At 49.8% G+C, this 12,862-nt stretch overlaps 2 protein-coding genes across 2 annotated transcripts in view; both read left to right on the top strand.

The window, feature by feature from the left end:
- Positions 1-10,286, top strand: part of plxna3 (plexin A3) — a 104,096-nt gene extending 93,810 nt beyond the window's left edge. Inside the window, exons 9-10 of the mRNA XM_035382069.1 lie at positions 8,185-8,299; positions 10,016-10,286. Coding sequence (XP_035237960.1) covers positions 8,185-8,299; positions 10,016-10,105 — 205 coding nt within the window. The 3' untranslated portion in view covers positions 10,106-10,286. The remainder of the gene's footprint in view (positions 1-8,184; positions 8,300-10,015) is intronic.
- The window catches only part of LOC118207890 (plexin A3), a 591,709-nt gene that overhangs the window by 516,278 nt on the left and 62,569 nt on the right, over positions 1-12,862 (top strand). The window lies entirely within an intron of this gene.

The following is a 12,862-nucleotide window of genomic DNA, read 5'->3' as shown; positions in this document are numbered from 1 at the left end:
TTACTATTATTAAAGCAAAAGAACCTCAACCGGCTACTCCAGGAACAGCGAGGGCCTCCGCATCGCTTTCAAGTTTTGAGCCGACTGAGCGAAAATGAGCTAAATTACCTTTTTCCTGAGACCGTGGTTTAGCGGAGTTTAATTCAGGCTGGTTGTGCGCTCGTGCCGGTCTGAGGTGGAGATGCAGGCTGGTACTGTGCCAGCTCTTATGGGCAAGTGTGCAGTGCACATCCTTGTAGGGTTGGGTAGGGTTAGGGTTAGGGTTGGGTATGGTAGGGTATGGTAGGGTAGGGTATGATATGATATGGTAGGGTAGGGTTAGGGTAGGGTATGGTAGGGCAGAGTAGGGTGTGGTTGGATATGGTAGGGTTAGGGTTGGGTAGGGTAGAGTAGGGTATGGTAGGATATGGTAGGGTATGATATATGGTAGGGTAGGGTTAGGGTAGGGTGTGGTAGGATATTGTAGGGTTAGGTTAGGGCAGTGTGGGTGTGGTAGGATATGGTAGGGTAGGGTTAGGGTAGGGCAGGGCAGGGTGTGGTAGGATATGGTAGGGTAGGGTTAGGGTATGGTAGGATATGGTAGGATATGGTGGGGTATGGTGGGGTATGGTGGGGTATGGTAGGGTATGGTAGGGTATGGTAGGATATGGTAGGGTATGATATATGATAGGGTAGACTAGGCTAGGGTAGACTAGGCTAGGGTAGGATATGGTAGGGTAGTGTAGGGTAGAGTAGGGGCCCGGTCCACAGGCCAGCCCAGCCCGGCCCAGGCCAGCCCGGCCCAGGCGGCACTGTGCCGTTCTCAGAGCTGTGTTCACTCTGGTGCGGAGCGGAGCGTCTCTCTGCTTCAGGAAGAGGCCGTGACCCCCCGGTGTTTTCCGACGTGCCGCGTTTTATGTTTTTTTTTTGTCCACGGCAGATGTGTTCATTTGCACTTCAAATGTTTACACCAGAGAAGCTCTGGATCAATAGTGTGGGAGTGGAGGCTGTTTTTTTTAAAAAAGCATATAGCTCAGAACTCCCCCATGCCCCCTCCCCCCCCCCACACCCCCCTCCCCCCCTTCTTTATCATGTGATATTAATACAGTGGTGTAGAGACTACCACACAGTGCACTACAATGACACTTAGCTGGTTAGCCGGTTAGCAGATGGTTAGCATTGGTTAGTATATCCTTAAAAATCAAAGGAATCAAACGTGTTCACTCGAGCGTATCAGCTGTTAATTGGGTGCTGAACCCCACAAACTATAAATGAAAGAGATAAACGGGCAGCTCTCACTGGAATATTATAGACTATTGTTTTATTGCATCCATGTATGAAGGCTCGACGTGCACCAGCGTTTCAGCCTGCGCCTTCCTCGGTGTGCTGAATGTGCCAAAAAATAAATTAAGAGTTCCGACCCCACATCCAGCGTTTGAACGGATCGACCTTACACCATGTGACCTACGCTGGTAACCTGGAGAACCATCGGCATTGTTAGGCTGATCGGATATACACCGCATCTTTCAATATTACAGTGTTTCAAGTATATCCCCAAATGTTTAGTATATGCTTACCTAGGCAACTTCTCTAAAGGGTGAGACTAGCTGAGGTGTAGTCTGGAGTGCACAAATATAACACACATTTAACATAGGGACGTAAAATCCAGACCAATGTTTTAACGCAAAAACATCAATAACTACAGTCTGCTTATATTATAACAATCTATTTTTTTTGTCTTTCATCAAGTTCAGCTCCACAGTATTTATGTACAAATGTACCACAGCTCAGTTAGTGCGTGTAGTGGTGGTGGTGGCTGGGCTGACCCAGGTTTGTATGCAAGAGGCTGCAGGTTCGAACACACGGTGGGACATAGCACGGCTGTGCTCGTGACCTGGGCGCCTAACCTGAATTCCTCCGGCTGTAAAAAGGTTTTAAAATACTAGCTTTTAAAAAAACACAAATTAAAGTGTTCGAATTTTCCCAGGAAGCAACTGTGGGGTTAGGGGCTGTTTTAAAAAAAGAAGAAGAAAATAGTATAATTTAGAGAAATGCCAGATGAGAACATAAACAATGGGTCCTTAAACCCTGCTGAAGGGTCCTCTGATTACTCTCTTCTGGTTTTGGCTTCAGTGGGCAGGGTGCGGGGGCGTGACAAAGCGCTCCTGAACGAGCGAGGTGTTTGAACCGCGTCCAGAGGATTATGGGATGGACGATGTCCAAGCGGTTTCTGACAGCTGTAGAGTGCCCGTAATTGTGTTGAACCCCAATTTATATTCAGATAAATATAACCTGACTGGTGGAGAAATAACATTCTAAGCAGAAACAGTTAGCTGGGCGTTTTTCCTTTTTAATATTATTATTATTATTATTACAGGGAGAACGTGACGCTCTGAGGATTTTAAACGTGAAGTTGCCGGGCTTTGGCAGAAGATGGAAATAACGGTCCATATGCGATCTTAGGAGTGGCCATAATTAATTACACCACAGGATTCCCCGGTGGCCTGTTGTTTACCGGCACTGTTGACTGTGAAGGTAATGAAAGATTAACCAGTGGCTGGGTGTGCCAACTACCTCGCAGTCATGTAGATGTGGGGATCTGTCGATGTGGAAGTTTGTGGATGTGGAGGTCTGTAGATGTGGGGGTCTGTAGATGTGGAGGGCTGTAGATGCAGAGATCTGTAGAGGTGGAGGTCTGTAGATGCAGAGGTCTAGTAGATGCAGCGATCTGTAGATGCCGAGATCTGTAGATGTGGGGGTCTGTAGATGCAGAGGTCTGTAAATGTGGAGGTCTAGTAGATGCAGAGGTCTAGTAGATGCAGAGATCTGTAGATGTGGGGGTCTGTAGATGCAGAGGTCTGTAGATGAGGGGGTCTGTAGATGCAGAGGTCTGTAGATGAGGGGGTCTGTAGATGCAGAGGTCTGTAGATGCTAACGACTGAGCTGACTCCTCCAATTGCTCTTGGTTGCACATCTGTCTTTGTTAGGGGGATATTAATATTACCACTAATTGGCATGCACATTGGATAAATAATGGAATTGAGATTAAACACTAGATTGATTTTTTTTTTCATTATTTACACTTTGCAGGAAGACTTAAGAGGGTAAAACTGAAATACTTTCACAAGTCAAAAATTCTTATTGACAACCCTCACCAAAAATTCATGACTGCTTGAAATCGATCACAGTTAGAGTCGTCTGTGGTTACAAATTGCATCATAGATCAGATCAAAGCAGCGGAATCTCGTATTCAATTTGTGTTTATAGTTTGTCTTCCTTCAGTGTCTAAACCTTATACTCAACAATAAACCGTTTAATTAAACTGTGAAGGATTGCGCATTTGAAATTAGCCTGCTTGGTTAAAGATTACAATCTGGGTGTGAATGGAAAAAAAAAAAAAGTGAATTTGTATATCAAAGAGATTAGGTAAACATGCTCTGTGTTTAATCTGCACACACACACACACACACACACACACAGATGTATTCTTCAAATAATTTGATTGTGTCCTGAATAAATGGTGTTTTATTGTCGGGAATAAAATTGCCTTGTCTGGCTGCAGAACACGTGCACAACAATCAATTCTCCTGTGTGGAGAAGCAGGGCCGCATAATCTATGCTGGGGCTCTATCCGGTTGCCATGGCAACTTTGACTGAGGCCTACCTTTGCCAGAGCAGTCGGTCTGAAGCCTGTGCCAGATTTCCTGTTTTCACAGAAGCCCTGTGGGAACATTTAGCCCTTGAATTGTTTCCCCCTCTGGTGTGGCTGGCGGACAGCGTTAGCTGAATCACCGCCCCCATCCCCCACCCCCCCACCACCCCCAAACCCACCCTCTTATGTCGACTTGATCCATCCCCCCCCCCCCCCCCCCCCGATAAGTCTTAAGCCCCCCAAGCATGAAGGAGCTCACTTCCCTCTTTCATCCTCTGGGATAATGGCCACCTGTGGAAAGCAGAGGAGGTGGTGGGGGAGGGGAGGATGGGGGGCTGGGGGGGGGGGGGGGTGCTAAAGCGCTGTGAGATCATATCCTTCCCAGAAAATATCCCAGAAATCTCAGGCATTCCTAATCAAAGGCCGTTGTTTTTTTTTTTTTGTTTTTTTTTAAGCTTTTCTCCCCCCCGCACCCCTGAGCCTGCAGAATATGACGGGTGATGAGGCAAATTGAGTGTGACCTTATAAACCAGCTCCCTCCTAGGACTTTAATATTTGCGGCCCGATCGGAATCGTTCTTCTGTTTGCGGGGTCTTGGCATTTTCTCTGTGCCGCGGACTGCTTTTTGACCCATCGCGCGCGCTTCCTGGTAACGCATGGGCTGCAGTGTTCTAATGCGATTTGCACGTTTGCTGGCATTTATCTTCTGGCCATTTTCATCCAATGTTTTTTGCTAGCTTTTTTTTTTTTTCCCCCTCTAAGTACAGAAAATACACAATGCTAGCAATTCCACCCTGTGGTCTAAACCGCCAACTATACCCAATTGCTCTTTGTCATGTTTGTTTGCAGTTGTGCAGTCAATCAAATCCGTGTGATACTTGTCTACAGTAGCTGAGCAAGGCTTTGAGTTGCTATGTTAGCTACCGTACAGTTTGGCCTCTACACTACTGCAGCTAATATAGCTTTTTAAGTAATGAGTTAAAGGCTAACTTAACTTATGAACGGAGTAGGGCATCGGTAGGTGCAGTGGAGGCTAAAACACACAGGCGCATGTTAGAACGCACTTTTGTAGTTCTTAATAGATGAACTTTGAGGCTTTGGGCAGATATTTCTCCAGGCTCTTCCCTGTCTTTATTCCATTTTTGTAGTTCAGTCCCTTCATTATCCTGAGAAGGGAAGTGTGAAAATCTGTACTCATTACATTACATTACATTACATTACATTACATTATAGGCATTTAGCGGACGCTCTGATCCATCCAGAGCGACTTACATAGCAGTTACTTTGCATCCATTTACACAGCTGGATACATACTGAAGCAGTGCAGGTTAAGTACCTTGCTCAAGGGTACAACGGCAGCGTCCTACCCGGGAATCGAACCTTGTGACCATCAGGTTATGAGACCATCTCCTTACCCATGAGAGCACTCTGTGGCCTGGCGTTCCTGTGCAGTGCCGGGCCGAACGCAGTGCTGGTGCTTCACTGGCAGGTGAAAAAGCAGGTTTGGTGTGCGTTGGGTTTTTTTTTTAATGCTCGCGTTACCTGCAGCTCCTGCAGCGGGCAGGCAGGGTGGCATAGTGGTTTGCGCTGTTGCCTCGCAAGAAGGAGGTTCCGGGTTTGAATCCGGGTTCCGACCAAATCCTCTCTCTGGAGTGGAATTTGCATGTTCTCTCCGCGTTCGCGTGGGTTTACTCCGGGTACTCCGCTTTTCTCCCACACTCAAAGACATGCATGTTAGATGCGCTCCTGCAGTTGCCCTTGACCAAGGCACTGGCCTCAGAACTGGAGTTGGTCCCCGGGCGCTGCACTGTGGCTGCCCACTGCTCCTGTAAGTAACTAAGGATGGGTCAAACGCAGAGGACAAATTACCCCACGGGGTTCAATAAAAAAAAAAGTATATCTTAAGAATGGAGGGCGCTGTGGCCTAGCGGTCCTGTGCGGTGCCGGACCGAGCCCGGTGAAGCACTCGAGCCGCGGCTGCAGTCTCCCCACGCAGGGCTGGAAAAGCTCTCACTCCATCAGGGTGTCAACGCTCCAGCCCTGCCTCATTTCCCCAAGCCTCACTGAAATTAAACTAAAGTCTGAAGGGAATTGATGGGTGGGGGGAGGGCAGTGGGGGGTTTATAAGTCTACCTGACGTGGCAGGCTGCATATTTCTGCAGGCTTGCGCGTGTGTCCACATGCAGTATTTACTGCAGGGTCCTGGCGGCGTTGGTTCAGTACTGTAATAATAATAAACCCGCCCTCTGTCACAGCCCCACTGATGACTTACACTGGAAACGGCTCTTGCTAATGAAACGGTAAAGGCGAGATGTTTGTCAGAGTTGATTATGGGGGAAGGAGAAACGGTCGGTGCACCTGCACTGTGGCGGATTTGTTAAATGACATTATGGAACTTTCGGATCGGATACCGTCCGTTAAACAGCGTGTTGTTATTAAGCAAATGCGGCCCGAGCAGCAGTTTTAGCATTCAGCTCATGGAAATGTGATCTAAGTGGCCTGTGCGTAATCGACAGCCCTCGCAGTCATCGTCCTGAGAGGCTTTGGCTCGCTCGCGCCGAAGCCGACGATTACCGCGAAGGAGCGTTTGCGTCGTTTACGAACGCACGCCGCCGCCGCGGCGCGATCGTCGGTTTCTGTTCTGGGAGGCGTAGCGCACGTAGCGGGCGATGTCGTCCGTTTCTGTTCTGGGAGACGTAGCGCACGTCGCGGGCGTTGTCGTCCGTTTCTGTTCTGGGAGGCGTAGCGCACGTAGCGGGCGATGTCGTCCGTTTCTGTTCTGGGACGCGTAGCGCACGTGGCGGGCGATGTCGTCCGTTTCTGTTCTGGGACGCGTAGCGCACGTAGCGGGCGATGTCGTCCGTTTCTGTTCTGGGACGCGTAGCGCACGTCGCGGGCGATGTCGTCCGTTTGTGCCGTAATCGGAATTCGCCGGTCGTGCCGTGGCGGCCGGAACGGGGCGTGCCTGCCGCGTGTCGCCGTGGTTACGGCAGTCCCGGGGATTACGGAGTCCCGACGCCGTCCGACGCCCGGTGTGCTCAGACTGCAGAGTAAACCTGCGGGGGGTGGGGGGGGGGGGAGCGGGCGGGCGGGCGGTCAGGTTTGGGGGGGGGCTCTTCAGTGCACCTCGGGAGTGAAGGAGGGGATTAGTATGGCAGAATGTGTGCGTTTCCCCATGCTAACGGGCTCTGTGTTTCGAATGTCATTTTGATGCGAGGGGAGAGCAGGGGGGGCGGGGGTGCGGTGGGGGGGCAGTAAAGGGAAGGAATTTCAGAATGCTGTGTGTGTCTCTGAGGTGTGCGGGGGCGGGGGGTGGGGGGGGGGGGCATAGCGGGCCTCCCCCCCTGGGGGCTGGTGGGTTTTTTCGAGGGGTCTCAGCTGCACCTCATTTCAGTCTCACCTCAGGTGATGATGGTCTAATTGTGATAATCATGTGGATCGGAAAGTCAAATGGCTTCCCTCTCCCCTCCCTGCCCTTTAATTACTCAATAATCAGGAGGGACCGGAGAACAGGCCTGAGCGCTCCACCGATACAGCTCTGTGCTCCACCAGTACAGCTCTGTGCTCCACCGATACAGCTCTGTGCTCCACCAATACAGCTCTGCGCTCCAACATTACAGCTCTGTGCTCCGACATTACAGCTCTGTGCTCCAACATTACAGCTCTGTGCTCCACCGATACAGCTCTGTGCTCCACCGATACAGCTCTGTGCTCCACCAATACAGCTCTGTGCTCCACCAATACAGCTCTGTGCTCCACCAATACAGCTCTGTGCTCCACCAATACAGCTCTGTGCTCCACCAATACAGCTCTGTGCTCCACCAATACAGCTCTGTGCTCCACCGATACAGCTCTGTGCTCCGACATTACAGCTCTGTGCTCCGCCAATACAGCTCTGTGCTCCACCGATACAGCTCTGTGCTCCACCAATACAGCTCTGTGCTCCGCCAATACAGCTCTGTGCTCCACCGATACAGCTCTGTGCTCCGCCAATACAGCTCTGTGCTCCAACATTACAGCTCTGTGCTCCGACATTACAGCTCTGTGCTCCAACATTACAGCTCTGTGCTCCAACATTACAGCTCTGTGCTCCAGCTTCCCCCTTGAGCCTGGTTCCTTCCGAGGTTTCTTCCCATCTGCCACAGGGAGTTTTTCCTTGCCGCTGTTGCCTTGTGCTTGCTCCTGTGGGGGTTTTTGGCCAGGGTGGTCTGTAAAGCGTATTGTGACAACTGCTGTAAAAAATACACTATGCAAATAAAATTTGATTGATGATTGATTGACTGTGTGCTCCAGCATTAGAGCTGGGCAGGCCTGCTTCTGCCACCTGTGGAGCAGTCAGATGGGCCGGTGTGTGCACTGCGAGCGTGGGCCCATGGCTAACCTCCCTCTCTCTCTCTCTCTCCCTCCGTCTCTCTCTCTCTCTCTCTCCCCCTCTCTCTCTCCCTCACTCACTCTCCCCCTCTCCCTCCCTCTCTCTCTCTCTCTCTCTCCCCCCCTCCGTCCCTCTCTCTCCCTCTATCTCTCCCCCCTCTCTCTCTCTCTCTCCCTCCCAGGTGCCTGTCCTGTGTGTCCAGCCCGTTCCCCTGTAACTGGTGTAAATACAGACACATCTGCACCAACAACCTGGCCGAGTGCTCCTTCCAGGAGGGGCGTGTCAGCAGCGTGGAGGTAAGGCCGCTGGGCCGCCAGGGTGGGGTCACAGCGCGAGGTCATAGCATGGGTTAGCGGGGTGGGGTCACGCTGTGGGGTAGCGGGGTGGGGTCATAGTGTGGGGTACAGGGGTGGGGTCATGCTGTGGGGTCATAGTGTGGGGTAGCGGGGTGGGGTCATAGCGTGGGGTAGCGGGGTGGGGTTATAACGTGGGGTACAGGGGTGGGGTCACGCTGTGGGGTCATAGCGTGGGGTAGTGGGGTGGGGTCACGCTGTGGGGTCACAGCGCGAGGTCATAGCATGGGTTAGCGGGGTGGGGTCACGCTGTGGGGTAGCGGGGTGGGGTCATAGTGTGGGGTACAGGGGTGGGGTCATGCTGTGGGGTCATAGAGTGGGGTCACGCTGTGGGGTCATAGTGTGGGGTAGCAGTGTGGGGTCATAGGGTGGGCTTGTTTTGGGGTTGAGCCCCTTGAGCCGAGCGTTCTTCCCCCTGCTCCTTCCCTGGGTCATGTGACTCTGTAACCACGGCGCCCCCGTCCGGGGGTCGTGAGTCGAACCCGATGGGAGTCCCAGTGTACCCGAGGATGGGGGCGTGGCCCGTCCAGCTACCGCCCCCCAAAATTCAGCACACTGCGCCCATTGTCCGTCCCCCCTCACACAAACAATCCATTGATGGTGGATTGGCTGGGACGCATCGCCATTATTCACGCGGGGGGAACTGGCTACGGGGGCACCGTTTACCGCCTGGCTCGGCTCAGACTGCCCCCCCCCCAAACCCCCCCCCTTTGTCATTTTACTGCCACACACGTCTTTTCAAAAGGCAAAGATCAGCTCTGACTCCTGTTTCCTGCCATTTAGGAGGACAAGTCAAAGGCTTCACAAAGGGGTGGGCTGTGTGGGGGGGGGGGTGGGGTGGATAGTTTCCTCTCACAAAAAGAAGCATCAAGGAGCCGTCCGATAAGATGAGGTCATTCAGACGGTCGTGTCGCGAATATTAAGCCGTTATCTCCTCCTAACATTTTTCAGCGGTTTTCTCCATTGGCTTGATGACGTGCCAGAGTGATATCTGTTGCAGTCTAACATGCAAGTGCAAGGTTTTCATTTTGAGAAGCCGTCTTCCAGAGCGAAACGCTCTTCCGCTTGAAGGCCAGTTCATGCTTCGGGGACAACGTCGTCGCGGGACAGAAATGATGCAAATATCGACAGTTTTGACGTCAAGCCCACACTTTTAGAGGGTCGGCGACCAGCTATATTTTTTTAGTCTATCATGGATGAATGATTACACAAAGTGCAGGGACATGGACACAAACTTTGTAGTGGCCAGTCAGGTGAGCTAGGCATACATTTATGTGTCATTCTTGTTATCATGTAGCCATAAGTTACAAAACATTAATGTTGCTAACAATCTGCCTGTGCATTTTACCAGTGCCAATCATACCTAAAGTTACAGAGGATGAAAACGTTTCAAGTCAGGAACTAGCAGCTGGTTATCCGCTCTGTGATAGCAATACCTGTCCAGGTCATGTCTGTGTTCCTTCAGAGAGGAGACTGCAGGGTAGTGTATTGGCATATATGCATGATTGTTATTTTAGATTCACTCATTCATTAGTTCATTAGTTTGAGATTTCTGGACCTGTGGAGCAAGTTGCCTGACTTTGTATAATTCATACCAGAAACGTTATGTTGCTATTGACAACATAAACGGTTTGTCTTTTTTATTTCTTTGCCTCGTAGTCAGCAAACCTCAACCTGGATGTTGTGAGCCCTCTATGTAACACCTCTATCCGAAATATGCTTAGAGGACCTGGCCACTCTCCTCCCTGAAATCTCACCTCCAGCAGCTCCGATTCCCTCCCGAGCCTCCCTGATTCCACCATCACCTTCGTCTACTCCAACTCTTCCTCCACCTCAACCTCCAGCTACCCCAACTCTTCCTCCGCCTCCAGCTAATAATTCTTCGTCCTCATCCTCGACGCCACAAGCATGGAGGGGTACAAAGAGAAGAATCGGGGATGATGTGATTCCTGAGAAGCTGGGTCCACTGAAGCAGCTCAGAGAGGAGAGTCAGGCCCAGGCGTGTAATGAGGACCTCCGTTTTGGGCAGGCTATGGCAGACGTGCTTCAGAAACTACCCCCACGGCAGAAATCAGAAGCAAAGTTCAGAATTCACCAACTTCTTTTTGAGATGGAACAAGCGCTGTACAACCCAAGCGAAGAGTAGTGGGTTATTTTGAAAATGTTTTCACCCTGTTCACCAACTGTTAATCCTGCATCAGCTTCTTGTTTACTCCAATATACTCATTCTGTTACATTCTGTTTTTAATGAATGTTTTCTAAATTTTACAGTATTAATCAAATATTATTTCTGAAACAAACAATTTTATTCTCAATTTATAATAAATGCACAATACAATAAAATACAATATGCTTAGAATAAATAAAGTATGTTCGATTTGATATAATTTTTATTTTAAATATTGACTATTTACACCAAGTGCAATTATTTACGGGCGACATAGCTCAGGAGGTAAGAGCGGTCGTCTGGCAGTCGGAGGGTTGCCGGTTCGATCCCCCGCCCTGGGCGTGTCGAAGTGTCCCTGAGCAAGACACCTAACCCCTAACTGCTCTGGCGAATGAGAGGCATCAATTGTAAAGCGCTTTGGATAAAAGCGCTATATAAATGCAGTCCATTTACCAAGTGCAAGTTGGCGTACCGACCACCTTCTTCCTCTCTCCCTTCTTCGTCTCAGCAAAACAAAATTTGAAATTTCCTCCTCCTCCAAAATATCCAAGATTTCATCGTGCTACGGTAGTGGCGCTGCCATTTTTTTTTGCGGAACGTAAACAAACCTCAGCTGGGCTTGGCGTCTGGTTGCTATAGTAACGACGCGCGCTGTCGCCGAGCTATAAATGAGAAACGTCGTGCGACGAAGTTCTGTCGCACGACACTTTGTCTCCGATGCATGAGTTAGCCTTGACAGGTCGGCCTTAGCATTTCGTGAGATGTGATCTGCCTTTCTCGGAAAAAGCAATAAGGGTTCTGGGCCAGACTGCCTTTTTTTCGGGTTTATTTCTTTTCTTTTCTTTTTTCTTTTTTTAGCAATATCAAACAAGCCGCATCAGAATGTATTTCTTTATTAATAACACTGTGACTGTTGTGGTCGCAGCTGTGAAATGAGGGATATTTATATTATCCGAATGTGTCGTTGGCGATAATTGGACTGATTAAAAGTCTCACAAGTAATTAATCCGCCCTCGGTAAAATATTTAAATATGAGAAGTGTTATGTAATGCTTTCATTTCGTTTCCAGTGAGGTGGTGAACTTGTAGGTTGCTGGAGACACATGGCTTAGGATTCACCCGTTCATAGAAACGCCTGATATGTAAACTGTCCAAAATGTGGGACACTTCTCCCCTCCCCAATTCTTTCAGTGAAACAGAGTGGCATGAAGATAAATTTTTTTTTACCAAGAGCAGCTACATCTCATAATGCACGTCAATATCTCTCTCTCTCTCTCTCTCTCTCTCTCTCTCTCTCTCTCTCTCTCTCCCTCTCCCTCTCTCTCTCGGATGTGCCATGTGCACTCTCTATCTCCCTCCCTTTGTCTTTCTCTCCTATTCCCTCTCTCCCTCTCTCCGTATCTCTTTGGTGGTGTTTGAGAACACATTGATTTCACACTCGAGCGAGTCCCACACCAGCCGACTGGCCCAGAGCGGGTGTGAAGGTTATAGCGAGGACTTCTCTTATTTTACTGCTCTGTTTTATCTGTGTGTGTGTGTGTGTGTGTGTGTGTGTGTGTGTGTGTGTGTGCGTGTATGTGTGTGTGCGCGTGTGTGTGTTTGTGTGTTTGTGTGTGCGTACCTGTGTGTGTGTGCGTGCACGTGTGTGGGTGTGTCCGTGCGCGCGTGCATGCATGTTTTATGTGTGTGTGTACGTGTGTTTTATGTGTGTGTGTGTGTGTGTGTGTGTGTGTGTGTGTGTTTTATGTGTGTGTGTGTGTGTGTATGGTTAACCAGGTATCCCAGTACTCTTGAGTCTTGCTTAAAGCCTCCCCTCATTTCTACATCAGAGTATCTCAGCGATACGAGGACAATGCTGCGTTGCAAAACAATCCAAATGGAGTTTTTTTTTTTTACGGCGGCGTTTCTCGCCGGCGTGATCTCGTCTGGTCCCGCTTCCCGCCGCGGCGTTCTGCTTTTCTCAGCGTCGCGTTCGCCAAGCGCCCGATTCTTTCGGGACGTGAACTCGCTGCGCTGCCGCGTGGATTTACGCATCGCCATACGCTGTTTATTTGTGTTATTCGAACTCGTGGCGTGAATCAGACGTCAATATCGGCGGATAGCTGAAAATGCGCAGCGCCGTCTAGTCTTAGTGTGGAGAGACTTCGGTTCGGGAAATGGATTACTCTTACTGTACACCTACGGATCTACGGAGTGTAAATTAGGGGGTTAGACTGTGACGACGTGCGCTGTGTGCGCGCTTGTGGAGAGAGAGAAAAAAAGTGATGTTCATGTTTACCTCGTGTTCCTTTTTGTGGTTATTTCAATTTGTGGTTTTATTTTAACCGCAAGAGAAAAAAA

This window comes from Anguilla anguilla, chromosome 11 (assembly GCF_013347855.1).
Source record: "Anguilla anguilla isolate fAngAng1 chromosome 11, fAngAng1.pri, whole genome shotgun sequence".
NCBI classification, from domain to species: Eukaryota; Metazoa; Chordata; class Actinopteri; order Anguilliformes; family Anguillidae; genus Anguilla; species Anguilla anguilla.
This window is presented reverse-complemented; position numbering and strand designations above follow the sequence as displayed.